The following is a 13068-nucleotide window of genomic DNA, read 5'->3' on the forward strand; positions in this document are numbered from 1 at the left end:
ATTTTCTAATAAATAAATGATGTAAGAAAAAAATGTTCTGTGTTAATTTCAAACATTTGCAAAGTGAAAACAAAACGCAAATATTTTCGTACTATTTACTTTATTATTACAAATAAACAACATAACGATTGTTTTAGAAGCGGCCATTTCTGCATACAATTCCAAAAATAGGTTAGACAATTTCTTTACTTACAGTTTTGTTATTGTGTCCATGTTGGATTATCATTTTCTATTTACCTCAATAGACAAATGAAGTAATAAATAAATGTTCTATATTAATCGTTTACAACGTTGCAAAATTAAGTATAAAACTAAAATATTTTCTACTTTGTTGTAGTTTATGCATTCGAAATAAACAACGCGTATCTCAGTTACGTTTAAAATCAATAACCTTTTTACGCAATATACATACGTCAAATGTACAACAAACTGCAATTAAATTAATCTGAAAAATAACGAGCGGTAATGGCGGTGGTTTTAAAATAGTAATTGTTAAGTATCCCCGCTAACCTTGAGCTATATAAGGCAGAGCACAGGTTTGATATCAATCATTGATCGAGTTGTTTTAAAAGCGTTAAAGTGTACGGTAATATATTAGCCGAAAATATGTACGAGAAAATAATAAAAGGTGATCTTGGAGCTGATGTAAAAATCGTCGATTTGCGAACAGATACTATCAGCAGACCTACGACGGAAATGAGGGAAGCGATGTATGGTGCGGAAGTGGGGGACGATGTCTACGGGGAAGATCCCACGGTGACTGAATTGGAGAGAAGGTCTGCTGAACTTTTAGGGAAAGATGATGCTATTTTTGTTGTCAGTGGGACGATGGCTAATTTAATCGCAAGTAGGTATTAATTTTAAAAATGTTTTTGTTGTGTTTCTCCACTACAATTTAGGTTTTGGAAATTGAAGAGCTTTAACTTTATTAAAAAAAAAATTGGGAAGCAGGACCGGACTTACAAATATTTTTTCATAACTATGTTCCCACTCTCCCCCACCTCTTATCTGAAGATATAGACTAAAACTTGTAAAATGAAAAATGTGTAAAATTTTTTGAAGAGTTTTATTATCGTATATAAATTGTCACTTAAAAATGAGCATTTACCATATATATCGTATGTTGAGTGAAATTAATCAGTCACCTCTTTTCCCCACTATATTAAATTAATTTTGTTGTGACCATAAAAAACGTTTGTCAGACAAGAAACTGTCAGTTTTTGCTGTCTCCCAGATAGTTATTTAAGTTAGTTTCTAAGTAAATAAATAAAAAAAATTCTATATAACAATAAACTATAATCGAATTACCCATTAACGAATTGAAAAACAACAAAAAAAATAGTTTCTAGCGAACTACACAGAATAAAAAGAAATACAATGATATACATTCTAAACTGATATATTTTCAAGTTAGTAGACGTACTCTAGACAATGATTAATTTTGACAACAACAAATCTCAACACCGATGCCACACCCCACATAAATGTCAATATTCAACGATACACGAGTATTCATTTCATTTACACTTTACTATTTACAATAAAAAAGAAGAAGAACCAAAACACAGAATATCATATTCACACCGTTTTTTATTTAAAAACAGCATATTTTATCATACAGTTTAACTTTAATCAATTTTTTTCGATTAATAATTTTGTTTACGTAATAACTATATAATTATTGGCTAGTAGAAATATGGGTTTGGTTATTATATGGTTTAAAAAAAGTTAATTTGAAACAGTAATTATTTATGTGTAATATGAGTTCTTGTCTGAAGGTGTGGAATTTATAATAGAAAGAAAAAAACTACTTTTAGATAGATATACTGCGTAGTTCGTATTTTGAATACAGAATGATCATTTGCGAATACCAATAAGGTGATTTTTGGAAGTAGGTACAACGTTGCCAAATCATTCATCTTGTAAATATGCATCGTTAAGTCTTTAGTGAATTATTATAACCTCACTACCTAGATTCTTTAACAACACTATGACCTAAACATGGTGGGACTACAAATTTTTATCATGAAAATATGTAAAATTGCAAACTATGTGAAGAAAAGTAAATTGAAGCCTTTAAGTATCACGATTAAGTTATTTTGACTATTAATTTAAATCTATTCCTATACATGAATATTTTTATAGTGATGGCACATTGTTCGCATAGAGGATCCGAGATTATAGCCGGAGATAAGAGTCATACATTCCGTCTCGAACAAGGTGAGTAAAAATATCGATAATTTAAAAAAAATGTCAGTACGCCACTGTACTTTTGACAGCATATTGAGAATTTTCTGCAATATTTTAATGACAGGTTTTTTACATAACACACATATTACTATTCTTTAATCAAAATTAGTTATTAAAAAGTAAAAGTCTATTTTAAATGTTATTAAACATAAAGTTAATATAAAATACGTGGATTTGTATATCTCGCATTTGGCACGCCTGTGCATAAAATGAACAGATCTAATAAACGAAAATATATACACATTGGAATCGTTTTTTCAATAAGTGTTTTTTTTCAATGTTCTAGAGTTTCGAAATATATTTCGACATGCAGCGTTTATATGAGACATTAAGGCGGAAAAATCTGAATTCCAATTATTTTCAATTGCTTATAGTACAAATACGACTTACCTCATATTAATTGGTCGAGAACTTTTACTTATAAAATAAATGTAATAACAAATAACTACACAATATACTTTAAAAAGTATTAAATATTCCACTCTTATACGGCATAATAATCTTGTTAGTCCATAAACACAGTACTAAAAACTAATTCAAATGCCTGATTGGAAAAAAATTAGGTTAGGATGGATCTTGGCGGGTAATTAACTCCGCCCTCGTTTATTTCACAGAATTACCTTAACACTTGTTACATCCTAATTATCATCGCTGTTGCCAGATTTATTGCAACTTATAATATTATAAACCGCTAAAAAGATAAAATTAAGTCATAATTTTACGTTAAATAATTAATTAGAAATGGATATTTATAAATATTATAAAATATATTAGTATGCAAAATACTTAATACAAGGTTATTTTTAAAAAAAATTAATTAGATATGCTATAGAATGATTTATATTTTAGCCTCTCTGTATGCAAAATTAACGCGAACAAATTATGTGTGATAAAAAAAGTAAAACATTTTGTTACAACCGTAACCAAAATAATAATCATGTGAAAGGTTGTTTGCGTAAGCGAACTAAATGTTGTACATTATGAACATTAATAGATAATGCAAATTTGTTCTTGTACCTATTATAAATTAAAATTATTAAAAGATAATATTTGTAATTGAAATTTGAAAAATGACGCAATTAAATAATAATGAAATATGATTTGACAAAATCGCTGTTTAAAAAAATTAGTTTTTAATATTAGGGGTTAACACAAGGTCGATAACTGTTTTGTCTCGATAATCTTTATAAGATATTTATGACAGTCCAGGGGGGGTTTAGGATACATTGTACAGATTGTGGTAGTGGCCATTCTAACCGCTGTATAAAGATAGAGAGAGAGAGATAAAGATAGAGGAAGAGAAAGACAGATAAAGTGAGTGATAGGGAGAATCGTTGAGTATATTTTGGATGGCCATTTGGCTGGTCAACCGGTTGATCAGGTTACAGGAAAACCGTAGAAAACCGGCAACACCGCTCCATAGAGAAACTCTCCATATAAATAGTTTCCCGCGCGTTTTTTTTTAGGTGGAGCATCTCAATTAGCGGGAATCCAAACATCAACGATAAAAACGAAAGACGATGGAACTTTCGATTTAGACGAATTAAGAAATATGATTAGGAAGAATCCCGATATCCACGAACCGATCACTTCACTCATATTAGTGGAAAATACTCACAATTTATGCGGGGGAAGGGTGAGTTAATATTTTGTTATACAATAAAAACGTACGTAAGTTTTTAACAGCGTTGCCAAACTTTGAAAATAATGCGGATGTTGAAGAAATTAAAAAGAAGTTACGTTGAGTGTGTGATTGTTTTTATTTAATAATATTTAGGTCGTTCCTTTGGAATGGTTAGAAAAAGTGAATGGAATAGCCGCTGAACACGGTATTCCCATACACATGGATGGCGCACGGATGATGAACGCAGCTGTATATTTGAAAGTAACGCCTCGAAGGATTGTAAGAGACGTGGATTCGGTTTGTTTTTGTCTTAGCAAAGGATTAGGATGTCCGATCGGTTCGATTTTGGCTGGCAGTGCAGATTTTATTACAAAGTAAGTTTTATTCGTATGACTGTTTCGTAATGAAAATTGTCACATCTTCCGAACGATATATAGGGGTAATCTCAATAGTTTTTCTATCAAAATATTTTCTTAACAAGTTATAGTGAATAAAAAAAAATTTCTTTATACAAAAAATTAAAATAACGAAACCTGGTGTACGAGGGTAACGCAAAATCAAATATTTGACAGGCTTTCACAAAGGTAACTTTTAATTAGCTTTAAAGCACCTTCACATGAAGAAAGACCTAGGGGGTGGTTTAAATGCGTTTATTTTATATAAATTAGGTGATTTTATAAGTTATTCAGCTCTGTATTAAATTTTATACAACGAGTATTTGTTGATCACTCCTCGTATGTCAGGATACAGGCAGAAATGTATGTTTTCCATTGAGATAGTACTTATAAAAGGTTGAGAACCACTGATTTATACAGATCGGCTTGAAATAAATGATCCGAAAATATGTAATCAGGATGACGGTGTTGATTTCACAAGAATATTTCGAAGCATGTTCTATCTGTATTTCGTTGGGTAATTTTATTACCAAATTTTGATGTTATCTTCATTTTTTTTTTCTTTATACTACATATTTATATTAATTAGTTGAGATCGGTTTTTAACGTGATTATTATTTATATAAATAGTTTTTCGAAAATGTTATTTGCATTTCTCTAAATTATTGTTTTTCAATATTAAACGTTTTAATATACAGGGTGAGTCAACCATATAGGATGTCCCGAAAATGATTAAACAAAACGAATATAAGATTTTTTTAATATAAGTCTCTATATTTTATCAAATTTTTTACTTCTACGTAGAAAATCAAATAAGAATGGGACATTCTGTATGACAGAAAATAATTTTAGTTGATAGCCGTAATGTTCGTACGAAAAAAAAGTTTAAAATGTCACCGTTTCCCTCAAAATTGCTCGTTTCAGTTGGTTTCTTACTGGATTCGTTATTTATGTATTAAGAACCGGCAACACTGGTGATGCTAACTGTCATCGCCATATTGGAAGTTCAATATTTTTGACAGCTTACATTATAGAAACGTTTTTACCTACGTATTTTTTACAGGAACGTTTATTAAATAACTTTATATCATATAGGGTGATACTTTTAAGAAAATTAAGAAAGTATACTACAAAATATTTACACAAGGTGTCAAATCGTACTAAGAATAGTAATACTTAGTGAAAAACTCGGGTTTATCGAGATAATTAATATATTTGATGCTTCAGTCAAATTTCAAAATAACCGTAAATTGGGCATATCTAAATATCGAATGCACGAATTTTTAATACGTCTAAAACGTTCAGTTCAAATAAACACCTTGTATGTGCATAGAAATCTATCTACAATTTAGCATATAGTTAATATAAAAGACAGAGAGAGCGAGATGATAAGTGGGGTTGTATCTCTATTTATTCTGATTGAATCGCCGTGACGTCGATGGTTCGAGTGGTGGAAATGGCAAACGAGGAGAATGACAAGTCTTGATTTTCATATTGTTTTTGTCTCTCTTCTAATTCCACTTACATGCCTCTCTTTCTTTCTTTAATATTAACATTATTAATTTTATACAATTAATTGAATATTTAGTATCGATTTTTCAACAAAATCGATTTTTTGACTTTAGAGCTCGTCGTATTCGTAAAGTATTAGGAGGTGGCTGGAGACAAGCTGGTATAATAGCCGCAGCGGGTCTGGTAGCTTTGGAAACTATGATCGATCGACTCAAAATTGACCACGAAAATGCTTACAAAATTGCCAAAGGTAAATATTATTATTAATTATATTTCACAACAAATAATTTCTATTTATTTTCAAAATCAGTTAAGAAATTTCAATTCAATTCGTTAATCAGTGAAAATTTCGTTATACTGAATTTATGTAGCAAAAATCACTTATTTTAGTGTTGAAACAAAAATATATTATCAATATAAAATAATTTTTACCCGTTTCAGCTATCCACCAAACGAAATCCAACTTATTCAAAGTGGACCTTTCACGTATCCAATCTAATATTCTACTAGTATACCTTGATAGATCAAAAGTACCGGTAAAAGAATTGCAGCGCAGATTGCAATCGGTTACCGATACAGACGACGTTAGGGCGAGTGTCAGATGTTCCTCGTTGAAAGACGATTGCGTCCGATTCGTTTTGTATCACGAAATCAGCGAGGAAGATGTGAGACTTGCCATCAAAAAGATTCAGTTGGTTATACGCGAATACGATAATAAATTCCAAATATAAGTTTTTATTTTATATTATTTACAAGACAAAAATTTTTAATCGTAATACTTATAACAAGAAATTAAATATTTGTGGCGACATCTGTGTGAAATCGACCGAAACGAAAATTAAATTTGAAGATCACAATCTATTATGAATTTAGATATTTGTGTCGAAAATTAAGAAGTTATATATTAAAAATAAAGTGCTGGGAGATTTTTTTTATGGAAAATCTTGAATTAACACGATTATATTATTAACCGTGTGGTTGGTGATGTTATTTCAAACCGGAAACGCCATCTTGGTTCTTTATAAACACATAAGCGTAGTTTTCATTAAGTTGAAATGTGAATAAAATAGTTTTAAAGTTTAGTATATTAATATCAAGATATGATGTTAGTGCTTTAATTATTTTTTATTTATATTAATGGTGTTTTGTGGAAGGGATTGATCTAAATATATACTAGTGGTTTTAAATTAGTAGTTTGAGGTTAAGTTGCTTATAACTAGGAGTTCTTGTTTAGAAATCAAATAGTGTTTCAAGTTTTTTTGATAGTTTATATTATTGGGTGAGTAAACTAGAAATTACTTCAGTATTTTCGAAATTTTAAGTTATTTTTTATAATAAAAATATATTCCATTTTTTTTTGGTAAAATGGCTGTTTATCAATTAAGTTTACGTAAATGTATGTAAATGTAACAACTTTTAGTTTATGTTTATATAATTAAATGTATGTTATTTATTATTAACAAATTATCTTTTATTTATCCCGTCTTTCAATAGTTTTTATTTATTCAATACACTTTTCTTTAATTGATTTGTTTTTTATTTTAATTGTCATACTTACTAATCTTACTAACTAAAAAAAAGTTAATAAAATATCAGATAACGTCAAGAAATGAGTTGATAATATAAAAAGTTCCTCCAAAAAATAGAGGAAATACGAGGTACCATCAAAAAATAATTTGCAAAAATACGAGGTATCGTAAAAAAAATAAGTTGATGAAACACAAAGGAAAAATAAACGATTTTCATAAATATATACTATGTAGAAGAGAAATAAAGTAGTTATTTCAATTTCTATATTTTACGGAGTCACTAAAATGTTGTTTAGTTAATTATACAAATTAAAGTTGCCGTGGGGCTCCAATGGAAACAAATTCTATGAGATATTTATCATGCTCCATAATTATATTCTCAAATCAAATAAATAATAAAGTTGAAACGAAATTTTGCACAGATAAAAATAAAGAATATTCGAATAATCATCTCCAAAATGCATTTGTAGTTAATTATTCACCTAATAATTGCACAGTGGGAAATTTTTCGGATAACCCTCGTAGTATACCATTTATATTTTGGACGACATTTTGAAATTAAAGTTTCATTCTAAAATTTGTTCGCACTCAATTAATATATTTAGAAATAAAACAATTTATAATGTCCAATTCATAAGGAAAAAAAAATGAAAGTTTTTTCATATACAGTGCAGTACACGTCACGTTTCTTGTGTAAAATTACTTTGAAGAACGATTCAATAGAACTACAGTTGACGATTGTGTATTATTAAAAAAAATCATAGTTTTTTTCTATTGTTTATGTCTTATATAATGATTTATTTAAATAATAACTCCAGGAAAGACTGTTATACACGTCAATATCAGTGTTTGTATAAATACCTGCTCAACTGTGGAAGAAGAAGAAGTCAATACCCTTAATTTTAAGTCAAAACTCATCTACTTTAACGTTTCCTGTTCGCCTGTTCACTGTACAATGGGAACTAATAATTTCATAAATTGGAGAATGTAATATTTGAAAGATATTTTATTGTTTACCGTCTGTTAAAGGAAGTTCGGACATTTAAAAATGGCGATACACGTCACCACTAATATGGCGTATAATAAAGTAGCTACAATATTTGTTGGAATTAGGATATACCTAAATAAAATGATAAATATTGATGAATTAAAATTTGTAAATATGACGTTTATTAATTCATTATTAAATATCATGTACATATTACCGCGAACTTAAATACGTAAACGACTAGTTTTTAATAATATGCTGTGTTGCCAAGTTTAAATCTACTTTATAAATATATTAACGGAAATTTTTTCAATAAAATTTTTATCAATACTTATTCGAAAATTTCCGTACAAAAATGGAAAATAAATTAAAGATCATGAGATTATCAAAAATCGTTGTAATTTCCTTAATCAAGAATTAGATGAAATACGAGGTACCATCAAAATATACTGGTACCGGATGTTTGCACAAGATTCCATTTTCATAAAAAAATAAATTGATGAAGTACAAAATGCTTTCAAAATACAAATTTCTGTCAGAAAATAAGTGACAAAATGAGCTGATAAAATATGAGGTAGGGATACTGTCGAAAAATAAGTTGATAAAATACGAGGTATCGTCAAAAAATAAGTTGATAAAATACAAAGTGCATCCAAAAAATAAATTGAGGGCATACAAGGTGTCATCAAAAAATAAATTATTGTTTCTAGTTTTTTTCTGTTTCTGCTACCCTGATTCGATATTTTTTTCTATTTCAGCAATCAGTGATCTAAATTCTCGCATTTTACACGTGGATTTAGACAAAGTTCAAACGAATATAATAATGCTCAAATATACACATCCCACTAAAACAGCCGGCGATTTCTTACGACGATTGAGTGAAGTGAAAGCAAGCGATCCAGTAAAAGTTAGTGTACGAGTAATGGGACGAGGTTTCATAAGAATCGTCACGTACTGGGAACTCGATAATGAATCTATAGATTTGGCTATTAAGAAGATTATTTATGTTATTAGAGAATTTGAAAAATTAACTAGCAAATTATAGTTGTGGATACATTTTTGTGTATTTATTAAATTATTTACGTTATTATAACTCACTTTTATTTCCGTTCTCCATCAAATAAATATGGAACTAAACCAATTATTGTTTTCCTAATCTAAGCGATTCCTAACCTAACTTAACCGATTCATAGCCTAATCTAACCAATTCATAACCTAATCTAACCGACTCATAACCTAATCTAACCGATTCATAACCTAATCTAACCGATTCATAACCTAATCTAACCGATTTATAACCTAATCTAACCGACTCATAACCTAATCTAACCGATTTATAACCTAATCTAACCGATTCATAACCTAATCTAACCGATTCATAACCTAATCTAACCGATTTATAACCTAATCTAACCGATTCATAACCTAATCTAACCGATTCATAACCTAATCTAACCGACTCATAACCTAATCTAACCGATTCATAACCTAATCTAACCGATTCATAACCTAATCTAACCGATTCATAACCTAATCTAACCGATTTATAACCTAATCTAACCGATACATAACCTAATCTAACCAATTCATAACCTAATCTAACCGATTCATAACCTAATCTAACCGATTCATAACCTAATCTAACCGATTCATAACCTAATCTAACCGATTCATAACCTAATCTAACCGATTCATAACCTAATCTAACCGATACATAACCTAATCTAACCGATTCATAACCTAATCTAACCGATACATAACCTAATCTAACCGATTCCTAACTTAACTTTACCGATTTCTAAACTAACGTAGCCATTTCCTAACCCAACTTAACCGATTCATAGCTTTAAGCCAGCTTAAGCAATTCCCAAACTAACCTAACCTATTCCTAACCTAACTTTATCGATTTCTAAACTAACGTAGCCAATTCCTAGCCTAACCAATACATAACCTAATCTAACCGACTCATAACCTAATCTAACCGATTCCTAACTTAACTTTACCGATTCCTAACCCAACTTAACCGATTCATAGCCTAATCTAACCAATTCATAACCTAATCTAACCGATTCATAACCTAATCTAACCAATTCATAACCTAATCTAACCGATTCATAACCTAATCTAACCGATTTATAACCTAATCTAACCGATACATAACCTAATCTAACCAATTCATAACCTAATCTAACCGATTCATAACCTAATCTAACCGATTCATAACCTAATCTAACAGACTCATAACCTAATCTAACCGATTCATAACCTAATCTAACCGATTCATAACCTAATCTAACCGACTCTTAACCTAATCTAACCGATTCATAATCTAATCTAACCGATTCATAACCCTGCCTAACCGATACATAACCTAATCTAACCGATTCATAACCTAATCTAACCGACTCATAACCTAATCTAACCGATTCATAACCTAATCTAACCGATACATAACCTAATGTAACCGATTCCTAACTTAACTTTACCGATTTCTAAACTAACGTAGCCATTTCCTAACCCAACTTAACCGATTCATAGCTTTAACCCAGCTTAAGCGATTCCCAAACTAACCTAACCGATTCGTAACCTAACTAAAAACGGTTTAGAATGCCCAATTCAGTGCATTAAAGTGGATGCATAGAAAATTGACGTATCGGGAATACTGTAAAAACAATTACACATACAAAAATAGGTGTATGCAATCGAAATGCGACCATTCATTTAAAAGAACCAGTCGAATAATCCACTTACCTTACCGATAAACGATTCCGAATCGTTTGTGATAGACGAACGTAATCTGCGCGCTCTTTCTTGTTGTTCGAACAGGACAGGCTTCACGGTATATGTCAGTTGACGAATGGACGTTATAGACCCAGCGGTCATAAATACTTTGTCTCGATATACCTGGAGAAGTTCGCTGTGATGAGTGCAGCGTAATACACGGTGGGTTAGGTACCGAGTAAAATCTTTTTTTTCCCCCCGAATTTGCGAACTACTTATTTAGGACGATTTCATACGATAATAGTATTAAAGTGTAAGCTATTAACAAGTTTTCCGGAAAAAAAACTGTTGTAAGTAGAAGGAGATTTTTTGTGTTATAGTATATAGTGCTATAACCCGATTCCTTGTATACCCTGTATACAAGGAATACAGTGTATACCGATAATACGTAAGTTATGTATAGAACAACTTATTTTAATCTGACCACCCACTAATATATAGACATAAACATACAGACACGTAACAGACAGTATTTTATTATTTTTAACATTCTGTATGACATCTTTCTTGTTAATAAGAAGGTTCCTTACAATTTGTTATGTTAATAAACATTCAAAGTCAGTTAACAGCATCAAATTACCAGATGAAGTGAGACCAACTTAAAATTAGCATTAAACAGTTGCAGTATATCAGTTGTCTTATTATAATTTCTCTTCGATTTGTTTCATATCAATTTTGATTAGTTAGTAGGTTCCTGAGATAAAAACTAGAAATATTATTGTCAAAACACTCGATATAAATTTATTTTATATTAACTATATCGATTATTTTGTCATAAACAAATTATTTTATTGAATTTTATCACAAAAATTAGATTTGGAATGAGTAAAATATACGAGTACGTCTCTGGTAAAATAAAAATGTTCACAAACAGTTAAAAAAATTCAATTGTCTATGATATTTAGAATTTTATAATTATTATATACAAATGAGGATTTTTCAAGAAATAAAAACTACGCCACTGGTGTATTATATTAATTTGTCTATGTATTATAACCTACAAAAATCTTGTGCTTGTATACAAGATTTAATACGATCTACATCATTTGCACCCAATCTAGTATTTAGAATTTAACAAAATAGTTATTTCATTAACATCTCGTACAACATAAATCTGAGAATTAAATACATGGCGTCATGTAACCGGTAAGTTTTGCCACCATTCTTTTCATTTCCCCCCGCCTCTTATCTTTCGCTTATTATTTCATTTATTCCCTCCGTTTTTGAACAGCTGAGTAAAGTGTATGTAGTATCTAAATGATTCAGATATGTGTATAAAAGAAATAAAGTCTGATGAATAATATCGCCATGTCAACGAGCTCATTGTCCGAGTGCCCTTATCTCCTTTGTATACGGCAGGGCTTACGTGGCTTACGATACAGGTGTAGGGGAGAAAAAAAAGAAGAGGGACTGTCAAAATCTAGCAAACAAGCGCTACATGGACGTATTATTGATCGATTCAAATTCGCAATCCGCGTACACAAAAGCACGGAACTACAAGAAAATACACCCTCTTATTTCGGAACTGTTCGGAACTATTTTGATCATCCCGACAGAATCGGATTAAGTAATCTCGAAATAATTTAAAAATTTGTAAAATAGAATTATTTTATGTTTATCGTTAGTTTTTGTGATAAATCTAAATAAATTTGGCTAGAATTTTCTAAATAATCCAAAAAATATTCAATATACGGGGGGTTGCATTTAAAATAAGATGTTTACTGAAAAATTGGGGATTTTTATTTGAATTTGAAGAACTTTGAATAAAAATTCATAATATTATCAAAAAAGTTTAATCAAAATTGATAAACAAAATACGAGGCGCCATTTTCACAACACCATTATTGTCAGTATCAAAAATATTTAATTTTGTTTACATCATAGAAAAGTTCATAACTTTCTTTGTGAAATATTTTGTCGTGCCGTTATTTTGAAAGAAATAAATATCAAAAAGGCTGGCAAAACTAATTTTATCCCGAAATAATGTCA

The 13068-nt window shown here is 29.9% G+C and overlaps 1 protein-coding gene across 2 annotated transcripts; it reads left to right on the forward strand.

Annotated features, from left to right (window-relative positions):
- The first annotated feature begins 89 nt into the window (after positions 1-89).
- On the forward strand, positions 90-9388 carry LOC130448208 (uncharacterized). Of its 2 annotated transcripts, none has more exons than XM_056785480.1 (6): positions 90-847; positions 2146-2220; positions 3717-3886; positions 4028-4248; positions 5895-6031; positions 9057-9388. In XM_056785480.1, exons 1-6 carry the CDS (start codon positions 607-609, stop codon positions 9341-9343), a joined length of 1131 nt encoding a protein of 376 aa, XP_056641458.1. In that variant the 5' UTR covers positions 90-606; the 3' UTR covers positions 9344-9388. The 2 variants fall into 2 exon arrangements, with proteins under 2 accessions (XP_056641458.1, XP_056641457.1); XM_056785479.1 differs by lacking the exon at positions 9057-9388 and adding an exon at positions 6223-7245.
- Positions 9389-13068: the final 3680 nt, after the last annotated feature.

Source organism: Diorhabda sublineata, chromosome 8 (genome assembly GCF_026230105.1).
Source record: "Diorhabda sublineata isolate icDioSubl1.1 chromosome 8, icDioSubl1.1, whole genome shotgun sequence".
Classification (NCBI taxonomy): Eukaryota; Metazoa; Arthropoda; class Insecta; order Coleoptera; family Chrysomelidae; genus Diorhabda; species Diorhabda sublineata.

Coding starts and splice junctions, on each gene's coding strand:
- LOC130448208 (XM_056785479.1), top strand. CDS start 607: ATGTACGAGAAAATAATAAAAGGTGATCTTGGAGCTGATGTAAAAATC. Junction 848..2,145: donor GATGGCTAATTTAATCGCAA/GTAGGTATTAAT, acceptor ATATTTTTATAG/TGATGGCACATTGTTCGCAT. Junction 3,887..4,027: donor ACAATTTATGCGGGGGAAGG/GTGAGTTAATAT, acceptor AATAATATTTAG/GTCGTTCCTTTGGAATGGTT.